The sequence below is a fragment of the Erpetoichthys calabaricus genome, chromosome 2 (assembly GCF_900747795.2).
Source record: "Erpetoichthys calabaricus chromosome 2, fErpCal1.3, whole genome shotgun sequence".
Taxonomy (NCBI): Eukaryota; Metazoa; Chordata; class Cladistia; order Polypteriformes; family Polypteridae; genus Erpetoichthys; species Erpetoichthys calabaricus.
In genome coordinates, this window is record NC_041395.2 from 322,394,672 (window position 1) to 322,419,777 (window position 25,106).

The 25,106-nt window shown below is 36.9% G+C and overlaps 1 protein-coding gene across 3 annotated transcripts in view; it reads right to left on the bottom strand.

Moving 5' to 3' along the window:
• Window positions 1-25,106, bottom strand: part of pdlim1 (PDZ and LIM domain 1 (elfin)) — a 68,834-nt gene that overhangs the window by 26,933 nt on the left and 16,795 nt on the right. For all 3 annotated transcript variants that reach the window (XM_051923492.1, XM_051923491.1, XM_028795984.2), the window contains exon 2: window positions 2,288-2,439. In XM_051923492.1, coding sequence (XP_051779452.1) covers window positions 2,288-2,439 — 152 coding nt within the window. The remainder of the gene's footprint in view (window positions 1-2,287; window positions 2,440-25,106) is intronic.

Sequence of the window (25,106 nt, forward strand, 5' to 3'; positions counted from 1 at the left end):
GCAGGATATACTGTATTTCTTTTTAATAAGATATTAATACTACAGAGTATTTCAAAACTCAATTTATAAAACTTCTTATTCTACAGTCCAAGTAAACTGAACTCTTAAATGGAGCATGGAAGGTTTTCCTGCATATAACAAACATAGGATATTTATTCCATGGAATCTTTTGACACTTATTGTCAGGCAGTCAACTTCATTTTTTGAGTGTGCAGGCCCTGAACAGCAGACTAACCATCAGAAGTCTTATCAAACCAGATCAAATGCCTCTCAGATTGCAACAAAAGGGAACTCTAATGTGCTTTCGTTTTTTCCAAAACAGGAAACAGAGGAATTTTGTTGATAATGAGGAAGTATGAGATTCAAGGGTTCTTTGGCTCCTTTTATAGGAAAATAAAAAGTGCACTTCTGTACTCGAAGATGTTTTTAACCAAGCTAGGCATTAACACACCGATAATGATAATTCATACTTGTTTACAGGCAAAACACAATTATGCAATTGCCTTAAAATAGAATGTAATGTAAAATTCTGTTTATACAGATCATGCCTGATGTAAAGTTATTATATCAAGCAGCTAAAACACTTGCATTTGTTAAGACTTAGCAGAAAATGGTAATAGTAGTACACAACCTAAGAAAATGTAAGTAAATAAAAAACAAAACAAAAACAAAAAAAAACCACAACAGGTAAAAACAGAAGTTTCATTTTGTGCTAAAACATCTAATTGAAGAGAGAATTTTGATAGATATCAGTACTGCTGAAGTCTACAATGGGGACTGGAGACATAAAGATTTATTACAATAAGACGACTAGAACCGCTATGTGAGTACTACTGCATTCTTGCATAATACAAACCACTATAATATAAGTTAGTTTCCATAACTTTTTTGTCTGCTACACAGACATTCATATTTAACACACCTCAAAAATTATTGCATAAAAAATAAAATAAAATAACTGCTTACAAGACATCTTATTCTGGAAAGTTAGTGACAGACAAGAAAAAGGGATAACATTTGGATAGCTACTAGAGGAGACTTTACTCTTATAGTGGATTGATGTGCACAAGAATTCGAGATGCTCCATTTCACACATACATGACATGCAGCATTAGGCTTTTAAGCATGTGATAATCTAATCTGGAATGGCATGTTGGCAAAGTAGTTATCACTGTTGCATCATTAGTCCATGGTTCCATGGAGCCAGTCTGGTTACTGCTTTTGAGATGATTATGGTTCCATCTCTTTGTAGGGTTTTCCTCCAGGTGCTATGGTCTCCTCTAACATTCCAAAGGCATGTGTGCTATCTTAATTTACACCTCTAAGTTGGTCTAATTGTAAGGGAACATGGGTGTGTCCTGTGAGGACTTGGGTATGAAATTGATGTGCTTCACGACTAATATATGACAGTAAAAAATAAAAACAATGCATAAAACCGTGCTTTAAAAACATGTGATCTACTTTTCCAGGAAGAACACATTATGAACAATGAATATTTCATTATCATTGGCTACATGAGGTTAGGAGCACGCGTGGATACAGCACATTGCTGCACCCACCACATGACAAACCAACTCAGGATCCCAGATTAAGACCCGAGTGCAGTCATGCAATGGGTGATACCTCAGCACCACACTAGTTCAAATGGAATGGAACCAGTGTAATGTTTTTTATGGTGGCTGGAGTGCCAATTCTGCTACCAACCCCCAGGTTTTCCCCTACAGGTTTGGAGGCCTACTGGATGCAGATTAACGTCATACCCAGGATGGAGCAATTGCAGGTTAAGAGCCTTGCTCAAGGGCCCAACGAAGTAGAGTCACTTTTGGTCTTGATGGGATTCGAACTGGCAACTTTCCAATTGCCAGTGCAAATCCCTAGCCTCAGAGCCACCACTCCATCCATTGGCTACATGGACATAACAAAAAGAATGGAAAGGAAAAAGAGAGGAGATCTATTCACAGAAATTAAAGATACTCAGCACCCTTCCAGTGGGGCCATTCGGAGACTGCCCAGAGTTTTTTTTTTTTATTAAATCTTTGTTTGTCACTTCCTTTGCATCTCGCTCTTTTTTGTGGTTATAATTCATATGCAAAATGAGAATAAATGGCACATAAGCAAAAACAGTAGAATGTCAAATTTAAAACGTGAATGAGGACTACTTATTTGAAGATCATGTTGACACTTGGTGGACACGTGAATACATTTCTGATGAATAAAAAGCATCAAGAATAATAGCTATGAGAAATACACAAATAAAATTAGTGACAATTAATATGAGTGACGTTACCTGTCAATTGTAAGCACCATCTCCTCAATGCAGTTTTTGATCTTATTTTGAGCTTCCAAGTGAGTCATGCTCTCAGTTTGTTCTCCATTAATAGACAGAATCAGGTCTCCTATGCACAGGTTAGCTTCTGCAGCTTTGCTTCCAGGGGATACCTTAAGCAAGAAGATATTCACTCAGTTTGGCATTTTTTTTGGTTACCTACAAAAGAATCTCACCCTAATGCGCAACAGTTGTCTAAGCATGACTGTGCTCCACATTTTTATATAGAAAGACTTTTTAACGGTGATCTTTTAAAGTGGATCCACTCTTTGAATATGCCTGTTCCAGTAAACTGTAGACTATTCTGACAAGTAGCAGCCTAGGCAATCTAGTGCAAAGTATGCTCAAACGCACTCAGTCATTGATGCTAACTTAGAGTAATCAACCAACCTATCAACCTACCAACCAGCATGTCCTTAATAATTTGTATTGATTTAATAAACTGTATTTTCATCTAAGCATTACTAAAAAGCAACCTGGCATGCAATTTTACATCTTATTTGAATCAGATGCAATATCCACTCTGCTACCAATCTTGAGAGCAAGAAAGAAAACTCAGTGTGTGTAACTCAAAAATACACTATAGAAGTTGAGCAGAGGTTCGGCATGGTCAGTTATAGAAACCTAATAAATGTATCCCAGATTCTAAAGAAGCTTTGAACAGTTCTTATAATATGAACTTGATTTTTTCAAATTTTAACTAGAATAGCACATTCTTTTCCTACTCTGTTATGATAGGTGGGTTAGAAATCTTCTAATTGAGCAAGATGATTGAAGGTGCTAAAACATGTAAAAGTTAAAATAATAAGTTGTTAATTAAGCCATGAAAACAAACTGGGTATTACAATAAACAAAGGTTGGTTAAACATGATCCTGAAGGGCTGCAGGTTTTCGCATCAATCAGTTTCCTAATTAGAAGCTAGTCTTTACTGATAGTGAATTGCAGTATTTAATTGCATGGTTTATTCGTGCATTCATTCTGCCACGACATTCTGAGAACATTATCTATATGTTTTCTTGACCGGAACAGAATCACACTTCTTAGTCTTTTCCTTCTAATCTCTCTCTCTCTCTCGTATTTATTTCTAAGCATTTTATTAACACTTTATAATGCTTAGACCTAAATGCATCAGTCTAAAGCTAAAGTAAACAATGAAGTCGTCCAAATAATAATTTTAGCCAATGCTCTTGTTAAGTCCAAAAAACTATATTGCATTAGAAGCAAAGAGATTAATTCTAAATAAGAAACTAGTTAAAGTGACAATATGCAGTCACTGCAGCCCTCCAGGACTAATTTTAAGGACCCCTGCTCTAAATAGTGTTTTACACCATTAAGAATTATTGTGAATCCAAAACTACCAGAAAGATAATTGAAAATTTTATTTAACTAAGGTCTTGGCAAGAGACATTCAAATGCCAGATAACATTGTTTATATAGTAATTAGTCTTGATAGCTTTGCGCACTGCTGCCTCAGATTATATAGGGGTGCACCCTTTTGAAAGAGGTGGCATAATTTGGAGATGCTGCCTACTTATTCTTCTTTGCAAAATACCACAGTCTTCACAACACACTGAAGAATGTTAGGAAAGATCTCCAGGTTTCTTATAGTAAAGTCTATAACTGTAGTAAAAGGCTGAAAATTTGTATTTGAAGTAGGAATGTCAAGAACCAATACTTTGGTACCAAATTGATATCAACGTTTCTAAAATGTAACAACAGCTTTTTTACAGTGTTAGTACTAAAGAGTGAAAGTAGGAACCATACTCCTGGAAGACTGCAAGTAGACTAATTACTTTGGAAGACACAATAATAACATCAGAAAATCGTGAGTAAAACTTCATTGAAAATGGTTCATAGTGGTAATGATATAGCACTACATTAACACATGTTAAAAAGAAAATTGCTTTGAGTCTGAGGCGGTAGAATTTCAGCATGCGATTGCAGAAATCATGTGTTACTCATTAAAAAAAAAAAAAAAATAGCCAAAACACATGCATAAGCTCTCATTATTGCTTGTTTAAGCCCATTATGAAATTAGTTCAGAAACAGATTTGTGTGTGCTTTGAGAGCAAATGTTACCAATCAGATAAAGTGTAATCGTTTAACTTGTATTGTCATACATTTATAAAAGGAGATGAAAAGATGGGGAGATTAATCACTTTTCAACACTGTCAACAGTCCCAATAAATTAACAGAGGCTTTGCATTCATTCTCAGATTGTAAAGAGAACTTCTACAGATGTCCGTCAGTCCAAGCATCTGTCCATTTTCTAACCAGTGTATATAGGTTAGGGTCATGGGATGAAGAGAACCTCACACTACTCCACATTTACGCATATAAGAGTGTGGGGAGTAAGAGGACTGGCAGTGCTAACAACAGCTGCAGCAAATAAACATTGAGGTAAGATTCAAACAAAATGGCTGTTTGGCTTTTCTCTAATGGCGATGACATGAGATGATGCTCCATTTGTTAATACCAAGATAAAATGTATTTAGTGTTCCAATGCTCTGAAGGACAAGGTGCATTTCCCTGTTAATGTGACTGTACTGTGTTAACAGAAATGCATTATAGTCAAAACTCGCAGTTAGCAGGACAAGCTAAATGGCATACTTCACTGCTAAATACGAATATGACAATACTGAATTTGTGTCATTCATTTGATTTTTAAGGCAAACTAATGATCATTATTACAACCCATAAGTAAAAAACATACATATATTTGCATGGTATGTCAAAGACTGTAATGCTGTCTCAAAGTCATAAATTTATTGAGTTCAGGTAATGACAGTCCAGGTAATTTTCTAATTCTGGATTTGCACACAGGCATAAGCAATAACAAAGTCTGATCACTCATGTTAGAAACCTTGAAAACAGCTCAATGAAGGAAAACTAAAAAAAATGAAATAATAGATTAATGTAAAACTGACTAGTTTGATTTCACACAGGAAGCTGTAAAGTTGGGACAAATGTAAAAAAGGAGAGATAGATTTAGGAGATTAAAGCACAAGGAGTTTGTGACATTTAAAATTTGAATTAATTTCACTCATCTGTTAAATATTACTCTTTAGTAATATTTTTGTAACCAGCTAATGAGCAAATATAAATCTTACAACAGCAAATGTTATAAACCTAACAGAGTGCTTTTCTGACAAAGCAGACTTTAAAAGCATGTTCTTAGAAAAACAGCTTTAAAAAGCTTATTTAAATGGAAATATCTGGGATCATCTTGGAATTTACCAATTCAACAGTATAGATAGAATAATTTTTATTTATTTATTGTTATACTGGGGTGATCCCCATCTTTGCCACACATTAAAGTTCAAACTCTATGTTGTATTTTGAAATCTATGAATACCAATACTACTACTGGTATGAAAATGATAGTTGCGTAAGTACTTGATGGATATACCAGTACTTTAACGCTGTTGTTACTGTTAATATGTATATATTTTATAAAGTATTACAGAAAATGGCACAATATTGTTCACTTGAATAATGAAGGTACTTTATATAAAAAGCCACCGAGTGTGATTTCTGATTTTGCCGTGGTATCTAAAGATACTGAGTATCGTAAAAATTTTATTGGTATTGTGACAGATAGGGGGCGCTATTGCTCCCTTGAACCCTCGGACACCACGCCAGACACCAGATAAAATCCAAAATATTGAACTTATTATTAATAAACAGTGCACAAAGCACCCTCCTCTCCACAATACTCATATAAATCAATAACAATACTACAATAAACAATCCTCCACTCTCCCAGACGCGTTGCCACCGTTCCACCCAGCTCAGCGCGATGTCTGGGATTTCCCACAGTCCTTTTATAGTCCTTGACCCGGAAGTGTTTCTCTCTCTGTCCATGTGACTGTTAACACTTCCGGGTCAGATAAAAACTCCTTTTCTTCATCAGCCCGGAAGCACTTTATTTCTTCCAACCATGTGACTGGGATCTACTTCCGGGCTGTATGGAAAATAAACATCTCTGCATCTCCCTGCAGCGTCCCCTGGCGGCCCCGACGTTATCCAGCAGGGCTGTGTATTAAAACTCCATAGTCCATGATGCCCTGCTGGAATTCGGGCCATCTCCACGTTGCAAGGAGGGCTCCATCTAGCAGCCTGGTGGTATTGGCTGGGATGAATGACTGGCCATATCCCACAGTATTTTTTTTTTGTTCTTTATTTCGCCTTATATAATTTCTTGTATTAGGAATTTGTTAGTTTTCGCATACCCCTTGGGGTCAGAGCACAGGGTCAGCCATTGTACAGCGCCCCTGGAGCAATTATAGGTTAAGGGCCTTGCTCAAGGGCCCAGCAGAGTAGGATCTCTTTTGGGATTCAAACCGGCAACCTTCGGGATACCAGCACAGATCCTTAGCCTCAGAGCCACCACTCTGTATTAGTATTAGTATAGAATATAAAAATGATGGTTTAGTCACACGCCCAATTTGAAACACAGGCTTTTTTCTCTCCAAAGGATTGCAACACATTGTCAAAATAAACTAAATTGCATGCATATCTTTAGACTGTAAGTGAAAACTTGCACAAAACAAGGGAAACATTCACTCCAAATCAAATGCACAGTAGAATTCAAAATAAGGCCAAAGTACTGGAGAGCTGCAACTCAACTGCTGAACCAATATGGAGACATTCAAATGGAAACATCTATTTAGGAAAAATGTCACTAAGGTTTTACCAGTATCACATTTTTAAACCTACTATGTATCATTTGCTGATTGAATCCAAGTATACAAAAAGTACATAAAATTTTAAGCAGTATTTCACTCATGAGAAACATTTACATAAATGTAGAAACACTCCACCAGAGAATGAATTTACACAGGTTCCACATTAAAAGTGGCGACACAGATGCTCCTGTAGCGGACCACTTCAACAGCCACGGACACTGTGAGAGGGACTTTAAAGTCACAGGGCTTATGGGCAACTTCAGAACACAGCAAGAGAGAAAAGAATGGGAAGTTAAACTCATGCTAAAATTTAACACATTGCAACATGGTTTGAATAGAGACAAGAGTTTTATAGCCAGATATAAGGACTGTTTGCATCTCTCAGACTGACACAGACAGCCTGACTACAGATCCACATTGTATTGAAAAACTCATTAGAAACTTCAAAAGACTTTGTTGGACAGTTATCTTATCTAAAGATCTTGACCATACATTGTTCTTCTCTCTTGTTAAATGAACCCTAGTCTGAAGGAGTCTGTTAATTTTTTACATTTAAGATTTCTCACTTAAAGATTTACCAATGTTGTTTCTTGTCCTAGTGTGTACATAAACACAGGGAACTCCAGTTTCTGTATAATATCTTACCTGAAGAAGGGGCCTGAGTTGCCTCGAAAGCTTGCATATTGCAATCTTTTCACTACATAAATGTAGATAAATCATTATTTCTTAGTTGGAGTCCTCACAAAAATAGGCAACAGACACTGCAGCCAAGTGACAGTCCAGCAAAGCAGATTCATTAAACCTAATTTAGAGGATCTTGCCAAAAACAGCCCAACACTCACAAGAAAAAGTGTTTCAATGTGTTTGAATTAGTATTGTTTTTCAGCTATTTGAAAACATTTTTACAATTTGATGTCAGCTATTAGATACTAGACAGAAATGTAGAGAAAATATAATATTTGTGGAAGTAAACTTGAAAAAGTTAGCAGTTTTGTTTCTCTTGACCTTATAGTATGTATGGATAATCCATTGTTGCAAGGCATAATATTAACAAAGTTAAATTTACAAGTATGCCATTCAAAAATCAATAATACTATACACTTTGACGGTGTTAAGTAGTGCATTTTCAAAAATGCCAGGTTCAGCAAAACCTGCAGAGTAATGGAAGATTAAGCAATACAAAGTAAGTGAAGGTGTAATGTACGAAGTGTAACGTTTAACTTATCAAAGCAGGAGTGCTCTTATAACTTACTAGAATCCAGGAGCTGTAGAAAAAAGGTATAAAACAAGCGCTTGCCTAAAAAAATCCCAGTCACTGATACTATAAGAAACATGTCTCTACCAGTGCAGAGTGTTTTTCATTTCTGAGAGAAATGACATCATAGTACTGAACAAATTAATACAAATATAATGCTTTCTGTAGCATTTGTTACAATATCAGGTCAATGTCCACATTTCTGTAAATTGACTTCCAGATGAAGAAAAGTGCTTTGTTGTTGAAGAAATAATTTTACTCCTTATGTGGAAGAGAAAACATATTCTCAAGCCAAGTCTGGAATGTCTCCGTCTGCTGAATCTTAAATCATACAGTCAGGAAAGTTCTTTATATCAACCACAAGAAAGAGAAGCAGGAAATCTGTATTGATAACCAAAGAGCAGATTAACTAATTGAGAGTCTAAGTTTGTAGTTCTCAAAAGTAAGTTCTGTACTATAGGAGAGTTCCATAAATCAGTCTTCATTATGTTAGCGCACTATTATTTGCAATAACACTAACTGACTACACTTACAGCAAGAGGTTCATTACATTCTTGTGTAAACAGTTTTCACTCTGTCTATAGCTGTGCAACAAAACAAGCTGGTAAAAGGACATTACAAAGGAAACACTTAAGGACACAAGTAGGTACTTTCCCACTTAAACATGTTACTTATTGTAAAGGATTAGAAGTATTTACAAAAAGTACAGCTGTGTAAAAAAAAACAAAAACATCTGCCACCATCAGCTGAAAAGGGCAAATTTTTAAAGAAGTGCCTCTGGACCCATGATGGAATACATGTTTAACATATACTGTATATAGGGGGCGGAGGGGTGGCTCTGAGGCTAAGGAGCTGCGCTGGTATTCCGAAGGTTGCTGGTTCGAATCCCCGTCACTGCCAAAAAAGGCCACTGCTCTGCTGGGCCCTTGAGCAAGACCCTTAACCTGTAATTGCTCCAGGGGTGCTGTACAATGGCTGACCCTGCGCTCTGACCCCAAGGCGTATGCGAAAACTACCAAATTCCTAATACAAGAAATTGTATAAGGCGAAATAAAGAACAAAAAAAAAAAAAAAAAAAAAAAATATATATATACTCTAAGAAAAGGCTTCTAGATACACAAGGTGACTGTCAAGCATGGTTTGATAGTAATACATTACATTTCTAACAACAACAGAGGTTCTGTTTCTAACGTGAGTAGAAAAATATTGCCAAGTCAGTGGTCTTTAAAATTGCAATATAGAGTGCTAAAAATATGAAATATTACTATTTAATAAAGTTTTTAATAAGCATAGTATTTAACAGGCCTGCCTGATAAACTGCAGAGACAAAAGCCTGCCCCAAATGCCAGTTCATAAGGTGCTCTGAGTTCTTCCATCTATTTTATGAACTATATCAAACATAGAACTTTGCACTTAGTCAAACTATATAGTACCAACAAAGAGAGCAGGGCAGAAACAACTTTGGAGCAGACATCAGCCCACCATAGGGCACACATTGACAACATGCAAATTGCATACAAAAACTGAGCTGCCAAGAGTTGTAATCACTGTAATAGTACCAAGTTCCATACTTAAAAGTAGAATCCATTTCATGATAGACTGTAAAAAATTTATACGATAAACATGTATGATATCATTATGTATTTAAGTAAAATAAAATCCAAAAGGAATATACACTTATGGAGAACATTGGACACCAGTAGCCTGTACTTATTTAATAAAAAAAAAAAATGAAAAAACTTTATAGATATGCATTCATATATAATAATAACTAAAACAAAGTATCCTTTCAATGACAATTTTTTGTTATTAGTAGTACAATTCTCTAAATGAGATCTTGTGAATTTTCTGAGCGTACTCTTAACTCCTCCCAGATCCCAAAGGTTAAATGGCAACTCTAAACAACTGGTTCAGTGTACACCTTGCCCAAATGTTGCCAGGATAGGCTTAAATCCCCCATGACTCTGTACTGGCATATGCAAGTCTAAAATACACTAAACTAATTGGATTGGCACATTTGAGCTGGCCAGAATTTAGACTTGGGCTTCTGTTCAGGAGGTAAAGTAGTTACATCAAAAGTAGACAACATCAGGTATAAGAAAGGTCTGGCCATGGACAGGCTGCAAATCTATTACAGGAATCACTATTGCCAAACATTCCACAGCTACCTATCAGAAGACACTTTCACATTCTGCTCGCATTCTGGCCCAGAAAGTTTTTATTGCAATAATGTGTTGTGCATTCTGAATAACTATTTGAATTTTCATTAACTGACTGGCTTTTGCCAAAAAATAAATAAATAAATAAAAACTAAGATTATGCTATCAGTACACTGTTATAAGGTATGTATATCCCAAATGTTACATTTTGAAAATGTAACATAAGAAATCATCTTGTGCAAATATTGTGCATTTGTAGTAAGATGTATAAAAGTTTGAGATAGTCAAGGTATTGCACATTTAGACTTTAAAGAACTGGAACTGAAAAAAATGCAGTTGTAAGAATTATTTACTTTAAGTAAATAACTTTCATCCTTTGCTTTTTCTCCTCTAAGGATACTTCATATTCTCTAAAATTGCATCCTAGTGGATAGTTTGGTTTATGCAGTTAATTCAAACCTCATCTCTCTATGAACTTGACAGGCAAGATGAAAACACCAAAAGAGTTGTGTAGGTTTGCTTATGACTGGCAAACTACTACCTATAAGGTATATAGGGAGGTTTTGCTGTTCATTTTAATCTAAATCTCTATTTCTATTTTTGCATTTGGTAGTAGAGGAGCACCCTGAGTGACACTAAGAAAAGATGTCATAGACAGTGGTCCAAAACTCCAAAAGTTCATTCATTTTTAATATATAAGATAATATGCAAGTGTGAATATCAAGGACAACATAACACATGTGAAAGTAGATTGGGTACACTGCTGATTTCATGTATGAGTGTTAAATTTGCTTCTAATACAAAAGTGGATTTTGAAGAAAGGAAATGCCACAGTTACAGACATCTTAAGTCATATTTTAAGAAGAATGATATATTTTTTCTGCACAGTCAGGGAACAGGACAACAAGTCTAGAATGGTTTTATGGCTCATAATGAGCTTCCAGAGGTGGTGCCTAAAGATTCCTGTTTGGACCTTAAGTAATATTCTTCTGGGAACTGTGGAAAATGCACCTTCTTGATGTGTGCCACAGTGAGAGACAAGTGGGACTCTCTAGAATTATTCAGCAAGCACTAAATAGTTTTCCTGTAATGGGTTATGACTGTAAGAACAGTGGGAAGGACAAAAAAAAGAGGCACACCTTACAAGGTACTTAGGAGAGCAGTCAGAATTCCTATGCAACTAAGCTAAGCTGAACCCACCAGCATGTCATTTCGGATCATAGCCCTGACAGAGATGGTGCCCTTACCTGCTTTTGTAAACAACTGTTATTAATTTTAAAGAAAAAAAAAAGAAACAAGCAAATGAGAAAATTCATAAGGGAAAAAGAAAAAAAAGGAAAGTCCCCAACCTGCAAGCACACCCATTCAGAGATGGTTACAAGAAAAAACAAAAATGATGCTGTCCTAAACATCCTAGTTACAGCAAAACAAGAAGTTCATAATGAGTGCAGCACCTTTTTCAGCAGAAATTGACGGAGAAATGAATCAAAATCAACTTCTTGTTTATAGATTAAAAAAAAAGTACAGTACTAAAGTTTTGAGGTAGAAAAGGCTGAGGAAAATGTGGAACAGAAAGGTGGAAATGAATAACCAGGAAGATGTGGCAGGAGGACAAGATCAGAATATATGGTATGAAAAAAAGAACCTGACTTTAAAGGAAGATAAATTGTTTCATGGAGGTTGCAAAAATTCTGTGAACAATTTTTTTTTATTGAGTAGTTTGATGATTGATTTTTTTAGAAGAAGGTGCCAAATCACAGTACCACTTTCATGAGAGTGCCTAAATCACAAAGATGAGGATACAAACGAGAAACAGTTTTTACATACAGAGCTGATTAAAGAGACAAAATAAAATAAAATGGGCTTGACATGAAATACAGGAGGATAAAGAGATCCTAACTGTTCAGAGAAAAGGAGACAAAAAAAAAAAAAAAAATCAGAAGGCGGCACTAGGAATGTACAGCAAAGATCACAAAATGAAAGTCGTGACTTCCCAAAGACACCACCAAGTGCACAGGTACAAAGGGCAGATCAGCAGGAAAAGAACGGAGACACCCACTGATATTAAGGACAGTTTTATATTACAGTGGAACCTCGAGATACGATCACCTCTGTATACGAGAAATTCAAAATACGAGGAAAGTATGAGCGAAAAATTCAGATCTAAATACGAGCATTGGCTCGCGTAACGAGCCACGAGCCAGGCTGTGGGTATAGCTCGCGGCTTAGCAAGGGGGCGTGGTAGCAGTTGCGAGCCGTGATCTGCGGTGTCTGCGTTTCTCACTTAAGTGCACAAGTGGGAAACTGCCCACATCCATGATTGTTCCTGTGGCTGATGGGCTGCAGCTGCCATGTCCTCCCCGCATATATAGAGAAGAGCGAGCCGGTTAAGGGGGAGAAAAAGTAAAAGAAAAGAGAGAGAGAGAGAGAGAGAGAGAGAGAGAGAGAGAGAGAGAGAGAGAGCGCGCGCGAGGGCGAGGGCGGGCGAGTGAGTGCAGGCTCGCGTGTAGCTGAACAGGCGAGCCAAACAGCTGAAGCAGGACGGTGTAGAGAAGGTCAGCTGCATTAAGAGTGTCTCGCCTGTTGCAGAGCCCGCAGGTGAGACGCTAACAGAGAAGAAGCACCGGCGATTGTCATCTGTTTTTTTAAAGACGGCATCCTTTTGACGTTTTAACCTCGTGTTAAAGGATTGTTATTCTTGTGTATTTTAAATCTCCACTTCACAACTGTTTTAAGGATTATTTATTTAAAGATTTATTGAATGCTCTACTGCACTTTGGACACCTGTTTTGATTCTTTTAATAATCAGTTATATTATTTACCAGTGTTATTTATTAAAGGTAGACTACAGTATATATAATTTATCAGTGTTATTTGTTAGGAAAATTGATTTTTATGTTAATATATTTGGGGTGCAGAACGGATTAACTGGATTTCCATTATTTTCAATGGGGAAGTTTGTTCTAGATACGAGAAATTCGCTATACAAGCTCAGTTCTGGAACGAATTAAACTCGTATCTAGAGGTTCCACTGTATATATAAAAAACAGGGATGGATAGATAGATAGATATTTTTGTCCACAGGGGGAAATTTGTTGTTTTTACATAGGCTCTTTAAATATATAAATACATAAATAGGTAGATAACCAAGTAATTACTATATACATACAATTTTGTATGAACAAAAACTGGAATGACTATAAAACAAGAACATTCAAAAAACAAAGTAAAGCACACTGGCCATGTCAGTTGTAGAAGATATGAAGGATGTTATTTCCCACATTAACTGAACATAGTCTCCTAAGGAAAAAGACCCTGCTCTGCCCTTTCTTATACAGTTCCTCTGTGTTACGAGACAGGCCCAACCCGTCATTAATGTGGACGGCCAAGTACATGTAGGAGCAGACCACCTCTACATTCACTCCTTGAACAGTGACCGGACACAGAGGCTCTTTGGTGTGTGAAAGTCAATAACTAGTTCCGTGGTTTTTCTGATGTTAAGATGCAGTATGTTTTTTCTTACCAGAAACGAACAAGAATGGACATGTGTGCTGCATATTACAGCTGTAAAAACATACACACACACACACACCCCTTGAAAAACAACCAACTCCCTGTTAAATCAGTGAGGGAATGGGGAGGCTTCTTCAAAAAGGTCAGTTAACTGAATTTCCATTGTTGGTATGACATCAGAAAACAGGTCATAGAGGCATAGCTGGGTGTGTTGCAGGAAACAGAAGCTTAGTCAAGCACATGTAAGAGAAAGAAAGGGAAAACAGTGTGGGTTAGAAATCAGAAAGAAGCAGGAGATTAACATTTTAAACAGCGGGTTGGAAAATGGATGGCTGGACAAAACAGTTTGTTTAATGTTACATTTATTGCCACAAATGCTTTTTAATGCTGAAAATACTTTTTGTATTCCCCAGAACCCCATATTACATTATTTAATTTTTAATTGAATATGTACATTAGGAGAGCGAGTCAAGTACTCTATAATCATGTAGCATTACAGTAAAATTCATGAAACTGCAACAATACAAGCAGTTTCAGATCACTCTGTTTTGGCGGCTAAAAGAATTCTTCAGTCTGTGCAGCAATCTATTCTCAAATGATATACTATACTGTACTGTATATGTCAGGCCAGGCAGATACTATGATAATCGGATCACAAACAGCTAGACAGATGATGCAAGTGTATGATGCAGTTTGACCTCAGTTAACTTACTTACTTTTTACTGGTTTATGGCATGACTGCCATAACACCTGGGAAACATACAATGTGTATGTGTAAAATATGTTGAACTTGTATCTACTTGCCCTATTACAGAGCTTCCATAAAAAGACAAATTTTACCCATGGGACAAAAAAAAAAAAAAAAAAAAAAAAAAAAAGTTCTATCTATATATCTATACGTCTACAGTCTTGCATTTTCACACTGATGAGCAATTTCTTTTATATTTTAAGACGGTAGAATGATTTTTAATGTCTTAATACTGTATCACTGTATGAATAATGGTATTCAACAGCAAGCACTTAAATGCAAATAAACCAATTAAAGGCCGGACAAAACTCAGCCTTCCATCTATTTCTTTCATAAAGGTTTTAACATTATATTTGAATTATTGACGCATCAAATTATGGTGTCTGATTAGAAATCTAACTACAAAAATTCACTACACAAAGCATCTTGATGTGGGTTGCTTTTGTGGATACTTCCAAGTTGTTCTCAAAGACACGGACTATGCTTTCACCAAATGCCATGCCCATTTGTGCAGTGGTACAATTATAAATGATGGCGACTCTAAGCTCACTGCTTGCAATGTTTCTGTTTGTAGCAAAATACAGGAGGAGCACCCAATGTTGATTCATCTAATCATAAACTACCTGCCTTCTGTAATGCATTGCCTGTGAATTGTTGAAAGTGCACCTTCTTCATGTGTGCCACAGTGAACTATAACTAATACTGTCTTGGATTAATAAGAAAGCAGTAAACAGTTCCGGTAAAGAGAAGCAATTGCTCTACCAATTAGATAAAAATAACATTTTATAACTGCAAGAGGAGTGGAATGGGAAGAAAAAACAACAACAACAAAAAAAAAAAAAAAACAACAACTTACAAATGCCTAGGAGAGCTGTCAGAATGCCTGTGTAATTATGCAATGCTGAATCCACCATCAGCTGTTTCTGATTACAACCCAAATTCCCATAGAATGACAGAGGTAATGCAGTTTCTCTCTTTTTTGTACACATTTTACTTTAATTCATTTTACAGAATCAGACAAGACAAGCAAATGAGAGAAGTCACAGACATCAATAAAGGAAAAAATGTAAGTCCCCCAGACTTCCATCACACACCAACTCCCCAACCTAATTTAGAAATGGCTGACAGAAGCAGAGAAAACAAAACTATGCTAATGAAACACTGCCCTACATATTCTAATTAAAGCAAAATAAATGGTTATTAATGAGTGCAAAAACCTTTTGACAATATATATAATAAGTGAAGGAGGGATTAATGCAAACAGCTAGCAAGACAATGTTAGAAAATAAATTCCTTCAATAAAGTATTCAGCATTACTGTAAACTTGTTTTTTCCAATGAAATGTTAGGAGGATCTTAGCAGTTGTTGAGATTACTGAATCGCCTTCTTTACTGATGAAAAAGTAGCATGCTGTAAAATGTAGAAGTAGAAAAAGCTGAGGAAAACATGGAAGAGCAACATTCAAAGTAAACAAGAGAAAAGGAAAGAGGACCGTAAGCATGTGGCACAAGGGCAATACCAGAGTATATGAAACAACTTAGAAAATGGTGAAATATTCAGGTACATTCAATGACTTAATTAACTGATTTGAAAATTGGGGCATTTAAAATTTTTCAGTTCAAAGACTCCATCATCACATTGTTACTTGTGAAATATTTTTGTAAGATTCAATACACTCTCTTTTACAAAACTTTAAAATTTCACATAGTTAAAAACACAGATAATTTGTAGTGTCTCAACAGCTTTCACAGACAGCAGATTCCAATTCAATACATGTATATTAATATATATGTGTGTGTGTGTATATATCTATATCTACATATCTCTATATCTCTCTATATCTATTTATATCTATATACATCTCTATCTACATCTATATATACTCTCATTAATGCAATCTCCGGTTTCCATCCGCAGTTCAGGGGAACCCCATATGGAAGGTGAGTGAAGTCCCTTCCTGGATCACATTGCCAAGATACGCCCTTTCTGGGAATCAGTGTTTCAAAACCAACACGGACTGGAAGAAGTGCATCGGTTAGTGGACTAACCACAACTAAGGAGGACCTACTCGGGATCACTTCATTCTTTTCTTATTTCAGCACCCTCCTATGTGGTTTATTTTAACCACTTTTCCCTCACATTCTTGTGATTAAACACAAACACACACATTGTGATACACAGACATGTGCCATAAATAAGTGTTGGGGAGCTATCAGGCCCCTGTTTAATCCCAGGGATGTGAGGGAAAAGTGGTTAAATATATAATTATATGCAATATATATAATATATATAAAATCAAACACACACTCACACAATTAATTTATTTACATTGGCAGTTAAACACTGCTTACATGTGAATATAAATGTACTTCTAGGCCTTAATCATTCCAAATCATTAACTTGCACTACAGCTTTCTTTTTGTTTTTAAAATATACAGTACATTTACTACATAAAGCTTTTTTACAGCATTTATAGGGTACATTAATAAGGGGGATAAGACAGAATATAGGCGGTATAGGAGTCATTTGAAAAACTTTTGTTTCTTGGTGCAAAGAAAATTGTCTGTAACTTAACATCAGCAAAACCAAGGAATTGATTATTGACTTGACCACACCACATGTCACAATTTGTGTAATATTTAGGATATATGTATTCTTGCAGTTCAGCTGGAGAAGAGCAGAACGGGATGATACTAAAAGGGCCTCTCAGTAGTGAAACACCAATTGATCAACCAGTGATTAAAACTGGCTGATTTTGTTCTTAACATGGCGTATAACTAGTTTAGTAATGTTACAACAATGAAGGCTAAACATCACTACAGCAGCAGAATTTACTTTTTTTAATTAAAATGTCTGTTTCACATCATTTCAGTTACTGACGAAAGTAACAATGCCTTTTTTTGTCTTTACTTGGGCTCCATTATTTTAGCCACTAGTGTGCTAAAGTAATCATACTAATGACATTACCAGTGTGAATTCTTTAAGAAGCAGAATTGATTAAGCTAATGTCACGTTACAAAACTTATATTTAGAGGAGATGTTAAACCTGTTGATTTCAGCTGCTGATCTAGATACAATGTAGTCTCATTGCTTGAGACACACAAATTTACCTCCACAAAATATACGAAAAAGACGATCGATAGATCGATACTTTATTAATCCCAAGGGGAAATTCACATACTCCAGCAGCAGCATACTGATACAAAAAACAATAAAAAAGAGTAATAAAAATGCAGGTAAAAACAGACAATAACTTGTCGCATAGTTTGGGGGAGGAACGATCGTCTCAGTCTGTCAGTGGAGCAGAACAGTGACAGCAGTCTGTCGCTGAAACTGCTCTTCTGTCTGGTGATGACACTGTTTAGTGGATGCAGTGGATTTTCCATAATTGATAGAAGCCTGCTGAGCGCCCGTCGCTCTGCCACAGATGTGAAGCTGTCCAGCTCCATGCCAACAATAGAGCCTGCCTTCCTCACCAGTTTGTCCAGGCGTGAGGCGTCCTTCTTCTTAATGCTGCCTCCCCAGCACACCACCGCGAAGAAGAGGGCGCTCGCCACAACTGTCTAATAGAACATCTGCAGCATCTTATTGCAGATGTTGAAGGACGCCAGCCTTCTAGGGAAGTATAACCGGCTCTGTCCTTTCTTACACAGAGCATCAGTATTGGCAGTCCAGTCTAATTTATCATCCAGCTGCACTCCCAGGTATTTATAGGTCTGCACCCTCAGCACACAGTCACCTCTGATGATCACGGGGTCCATGAGGGGTCTGGGCCTCCTAAAATCCACCACCAACTCCTTGGTTTTGCTGGTGTTCAGGTGTAGGTGGTTTGAGTCGCACCATTTAACAAAGTCCTTGATTAGGTCCCTATACTCCTCCTCCTGCCCACTCCTGATGCAGCCCATGATAGCAGTGTCGTCAGCGAACTTTTGCATGTGGCAGGACTCCGAGTTGTATTGGAAGTCCGACGTATATAGGCTGAACAGGACCGGAGAAAGCACAGTCCCCTGTGGCGCTCCTGTGTTACTGATCACAATGTCAGATGTGCAGTTCCCGAGACGCACATACTGAGGTCTGTCTTTAAGATAGTCCACGATCCATGCCACCAGGTATGAATCTACTCCCATCTCTATCAGCTTGTCCCTAAGGAGCAGAGGTTGGATTGTGTTGAAGGCGCTACAGAAGTCTAGCAACATAATTCTTACAGCACCACTGCTTCTGTCCAAGTGGGAGAGGGATTGGTGTAGCATATAGATGATGGCATCCTCCGCTCCCACCTTCTCCTGATATGCAAACTGCTTAATCTACATTTTTTCTCTTTCAACATCTATCACCTCACATACTTATTCTTTTAGATGTATCCTCCATTCCCTTACCATATCTCTAGTGCTTACTGCAAAATTAATCCTGGTCTCATGCTGGTAAGAAACCCTTTAACTCAAAGGAAACTACATTTTATAAATGTATTCTTCTTGAAAACTCAGCAATGAAAATCAATCAAGCTTCTTTAAAATAACAATACTATTATTAATAATATCCTAAACTGGATTTTGTTCATGGAATAAGAATACTCTTAAAACCTTTTCCCTATATATGATATCCTTAGTTCTCATTTATATCTCAGTTTCAACAGTTTAATTGGTCTGTTTTGTGTCTCTGACAGGGTGGGACCTTGTTGGGAAGTTTTTCCTGTGTATAACAAAAATGTATCACTTTTTTAATACTGTTTTTAATGCTTTGTGTTTTTTTTTTTTAATATATGGTATATTTTGATACTGAAAATTCCAATAATTAAAAAAAAAAAAAAAAAAAAAAAAAAGTTTGCGTGGGGCAGAGGCCTGTCACATCAGCATCAAACACCCACACCTAGACAATTATTAATCTAACACAGGAAATATTAGTCAAAATGCTGTGCTGTAAGCTGTGAAGCCCCAATTCAACTTATCACATTCAAATTATTATCAATTTTTTATTTCTCTAACAGTTTCACCCAAAACATCACATACTTATAAGTTATACAAATTCTTCCTTATCAACAATATTGACAGAACCTATGCTTTAGGGGGCAGGATTCAAATCCTGGGTACAGTATCTGCCCATATGCAGTTTGCACTTTCTCTATGTAGTTCTTTTGTTTTTTTTCCTCAGATTTACTCCTGTATTCCAAAGACATTAAGTTAATGCGATTTTAAACTGTCCTGGTTCGAGTGTGAATGTGTGCTCGATTATGAAATGTGATGGACTACCACTCTGTACAGTGACATATTCTCAATGGTACCAATGACACTGGATTGGGCAAAAAACAGACAGACAATGAATGAATACATGTAAGCAGAATATGGTAGGTGAAGTGATTTGTTAATCCAGTTCATGGTTTGATGCTGTTCGTGTGCCTGTTCTAGCAGCAATGGGCACCAGCTGGTATCCAACAGTGGATGAGGCACTAGGACATTGTAGATCAAACTCCTGCACACTCCCACAAACCTTTAATAGATCTGAAGAAATAACACATTTAAAAAAGAGATATGGTGGGAAACAAACAATTAGCATAATTTACAAGTGTTTTCTAAAAACAAATTCAAAGAACTTCCAATTCTTTTCTCAAAGGAAGCCCCATTACTTTTTAATAATGGAGATTCTTTTAGGCTCAATTCAGAAGAGAACTCTCGGATTAACTTCTCTCTGTTGCCAAAACACTAAAATAACATCAAAGCAACCATGTTGCTTTTAAATACCAGCTTAGAATTTTCAAATTAAAATGAACAAAGCTTTGGGCACCACCCTCTCTCCCAGGTAAATGTTAAGTACTGCAAAGTAAAAATTCTAGTAAACAGGAAATTCTTATGAAATGACAGTTTATGAGGTTAGAAAAAAAATACAACCTTAACATATTGAACAAAGCAGAGTACATGATATCATCCATACATCAATTATCAGGAGACTGTTATAAGGGCACCTCAGTAAGAAAGGCTTTGCTTTCCTCAGCAACAGATTTAAGCAGTTCCTGGGGGAATGCCAAAAAATTCTAAGGCAGCTTTGAAACATTATCCCTGTGTATCAGGCATGCATGGAAGACAACTGACTTTTCTAGAAGGAGATGCACATCATCACCAGATATTTAATGTGCTTCAGTTTCCCCCTCCAGAATCTGGAGGAGCAGCGGATGTTAACTAAAATCTGAGAAATCTGAATGTCTTGCCCTGTTCCAGAGAGTACTTTCAGCCATAGAGAAACCTCATTCCAACTACTTGTAACTGTGAAATTGTCCTTCTAGTAGCATTTTATGACAAATGAGCAGAATGGGGACAAAGCTCAAAATGCAAACCCACTGTTTCCTTCCAGAATAATGTAGGCTAAGTGTAATGAAAAAAATATCTTTACTTAATAAAGCCAATCATATAGAGCACACCATGGTAAAATGTGATTCTTGGGGAGGAATGGAGTTCCCCTTTAACATCTGAATGAATTACAAGTATATCAGAACTTCACTTCAGGTGATGTAGTTTACTTATGTAGTAGTATCAGCTTGCTTTGATCAGATGTAACTCTGAAATCGACTGCAGTGGTTGTATATCTTTTCATTTGCAGGATGTTAAGTTATAGTATAGTATTTTACTACAGGCTATTAAAAACAGGATGCATTATAAAATCTGAACCATACAAGAACATGAAAAATTCAGTGAAAAGAAGATACCATTTTTCTTAACATGGGCTTTGCATGTAAGTAAGAGAATCTTATAAGTAAAACAATATTTAGGTGGTATTCAGTAAGGTAGGGTTTGTCGATATGTAAAATACTTTGGTCAATCAATTGTACCCTTAAACAATTGCCGATAGACAATACTTTAAGGAAGAAGGGGTGGAGGGATTTGTATCGCCTTCTTAAACTGGAAAGACAAAATTGCCTTTCTGAAGTTCCTGTAAGTTTTTAATTTGGCCACAGGATGTCCTCAATCTCAATAGCCATGCACTATAATAAAGTACAGTAATCCCTCCTCCATTGCGGGGGTTGCGTTCCAGAGCCACCCGCGAAATAAGAAAATCCGCGAAGTAGAAACCATATGTTTATATGGTTATTTTTATATTGTCATGCTTGGGTCACAGATTTGCGCAGAAACACAGGAGGTTGTAGAGAGACAGGAACGTTATTCAAACACTGCAAACAAACATTTGTCTTTTTTTCAAAAGTTTAAACTGTGCTCCATGACAAGACAGAGATGACAGTTCTGTCTCATAATTAAAAGAATGCAAACATATCTTCCTCTTCAAAGGAGTGCGTGTCAGGAGCACAGAATGTCACATAGATAGAGAAAACAATCTCTAGCAAACAAATCAATAGGGCTGTTTGGCTTTTAAGTATGCGAAGCACCGCGGCACAATGCTGTTGAAGGCGGCAGCTCACACCCCCTCCGTCAGGAGCAGACAAAGAGAGAAAGAGAGAGAGAGAGAGAGAGAGAGAGAGAGAGACATAGAGAGAGACAGAGTTTGTTTTTCAAGCACAAATCAATACGTGCCCTTCGAGCTTTTAAGTATGCGAAGCACTGTGCAGCATGTCGTTTCAGGAAGCAGCTGCACAAAAGATAGCAACGTGAAGATAATCTTTCAGCATTTTTAGACGAGCGTCCGTATCGTCTAGGTGTGCGAACAGCCCCCCTGCTCAATCCCCATACGTCAGGATCAGAGAAAGTCAGCGCAAGAGAGAGAGAAGAGTAAGCAATCTAGCTTCTCAGCCATCTGCCAATAGCGTCCCTTGTATGAAATCAACTGGGCAAACCAACTGAGGAAGCATGTACCAGAAATTAAAAGACCCATTGTCCGCAGAAATCCGCGAACCACCAAAAAATCCGCGATATATATTTAAATATGCTTACATATAAAATCCGCGATGGAGTGAAGCCGCGAAAGGCGAAGCGCGATATAGCGAGGGATCACTGTACTAAAATTCCTTGTGTAACCACTTATGCACGATGCACCCCACCATAGGACACCTCTACTGTACATTTCAAAGTTGTTTGTGTAAATTGCAATAAATCCACGAATCAATCAAAAGCAATAATTGTATGTTTATATATATCCAAGGATATCTTCATAATCATAATCATAAGTGCCAATTTTTTCTGCTCACTTTCATTAGTAAAATATTCAATGTTTACAATATATATGTTGAGGTAAGCAGCACGTTACAGGTGAGTTAATCTGATTTTATTAAAGATCCCACCTATGTCAATCCACATAGTGTGAAAGGCTCATTACCACTTTATAGCTAAGGTTCAGAGCATTCCAATGATCTATAGTTGTCCATGATTGATGATGATTGGTGATTCATATTACATGCCACAGCTGTGTATAAAAGGCAAGAAATATTATGTGTGCAACAGCTAGGGCTGAATTTTTTACTACAATGGAAACACCACAGACCATGTGATTTATCGCAAAACAGAAGTGACTGATGAATAATCTGTCTTTTACGCATGTTATAGCTTTCAGACTTTAAAAAATGTATTTTAGATGGACACAGGTAAGCAGCACAAGTGACATGGAAAGCAATCATTCTGTCTCTACAGTGCTGGAAAATGTTTTTCTTTCGTGAAGGCATGACTAATCAGTGAATGAGACATTGTATTGATGAGCAGAATCCAGTCAGTGAAGGGCTACAAAATAAGCGTGAACCAATCAGAATGAGATTAGAGTATCCTTTTTTAAAAATCTCTATTTTTACCTGGCAATACCACAAAGCTGATGCTGCATTTACAAAAGTATCCAGCTCTGGAGAGTGTTTATAAAAAGTCTTTGTTTTCAGAGGTCATAAATGACACGGTAGTATGGAGGAAAGGCACAAAATAAAGACAAATGTGTGTTTGTAAATTAAAATGTTGTGGTTTGAATGGGGCCAGAGTCTCCTGCCTTATGGAAGCCTGATGGACATCTCCTGCAGAGCTGATTGGAGAGCACAGTACACTTCCCAAACACACTGGTGCACTGAAGGTTTATTTTTACCAAAAAGACTGGACAGGGTCTCACAGCCAGTACCAGTGCTAGCTGTGAGATGCTTTTTGACTGGTATATATTTTTTGAAATCTCATTTCTTTTCTTCAAATACTGGGCAGCAGTTGAAGTCATTGAACAATTTAAGCAGGATTTTTTTTTCTCACCAGTATTGATTTATGCATTCATTTTGACCACAGCAAAGTTGTGGCTTTGGCTACAGTGCCATTTTGTACACAAGTTAAAAGATGAAACCATAAATGATGCCTAATGGACCCCCAAGGAAAAAGATACAACACAGAAAGCAACAGAGCTATTACTGACCCTGTGAAGGACACCATGGGTAATAATGGAGGAATTTGATCTTTTTTGAATTAGTTAACTGGAATCAGTTAAGACTGGAACCATGAATAAGCAGTGGCAGCAATTCCTCAAGAAAAGTAACATTCAAGTAGAACAGAGCGAGAAATTGTGTTGAAAGCTGCTCTTTGTGAGTGAGTATCAGCAGCACAAAGGAGATCATTTGTCAGTTTCACAAGTGCTCTTTCTGTTCTGTGTCTTATATGGAAACCTGATTGGAAATGTTAAGAGATGGTTACAATATAATCTGAAAGATGTTGCCTCAGGTTGGAAGCATGACAAACCACCTGGACTGGCAACCGAGTGCAGTGGGAGACACCTCAGCACCAAACTGGGACAGTGGGAAGGTTTTTTTTTTTGCCACCAACCCCCAAGTTTTCCCTGTAAATTGGAGGATCTGCTTGCAGGGCTGGATGCTGATTAACGTCACACCCAGGATGAAGCAATTGCAGGTTAATGACTCTATATGCTCTAAAATCTTAACTTAAAATATAAGGTTGGAAATTGGATGGTTACTACTGAAATCAGCATCAGATTTCTTGACAATGGGAGTAACAGAAACAGGGAATCTGGGACGATACCAGTTGAAGATGTGAAAGTGAAGGATGGCGAGCTTGGACTAAGTAGGAATTTGATCTGGGACCTCGTGTATAAAACCATGCTTGGATTTGGTTCAAAGGCAAAAACAGCACATACTCGCACAAAAAAAAAAAAAATCTAATTTATAAAATTGTATATACGTTACTTGTCATGGAAAGTTCCTTTAAACAGTCTCAAATCAACTTAAAACTGCACTTTTAGCTACTCTCTGTCACCTACCAGTAACCACCCATAATTAACAAATGACTTTTATAAATATCCATGGTCTAATTACCATATAAATTAGGCCATTTTCCCCCGAGTGATGTCTTTACTTTTAGACCATGGGAGAACACAGAAAACAAAACTTCAGAAAAAATTAACTTGAGATATTACTGACATTTGACAGAGCTGATGGAGGAATACAAATCACTATGTTACAAAATACGTTTTTTAAGACCACAGTTAACTTAAATGTTAATCAATGAATCA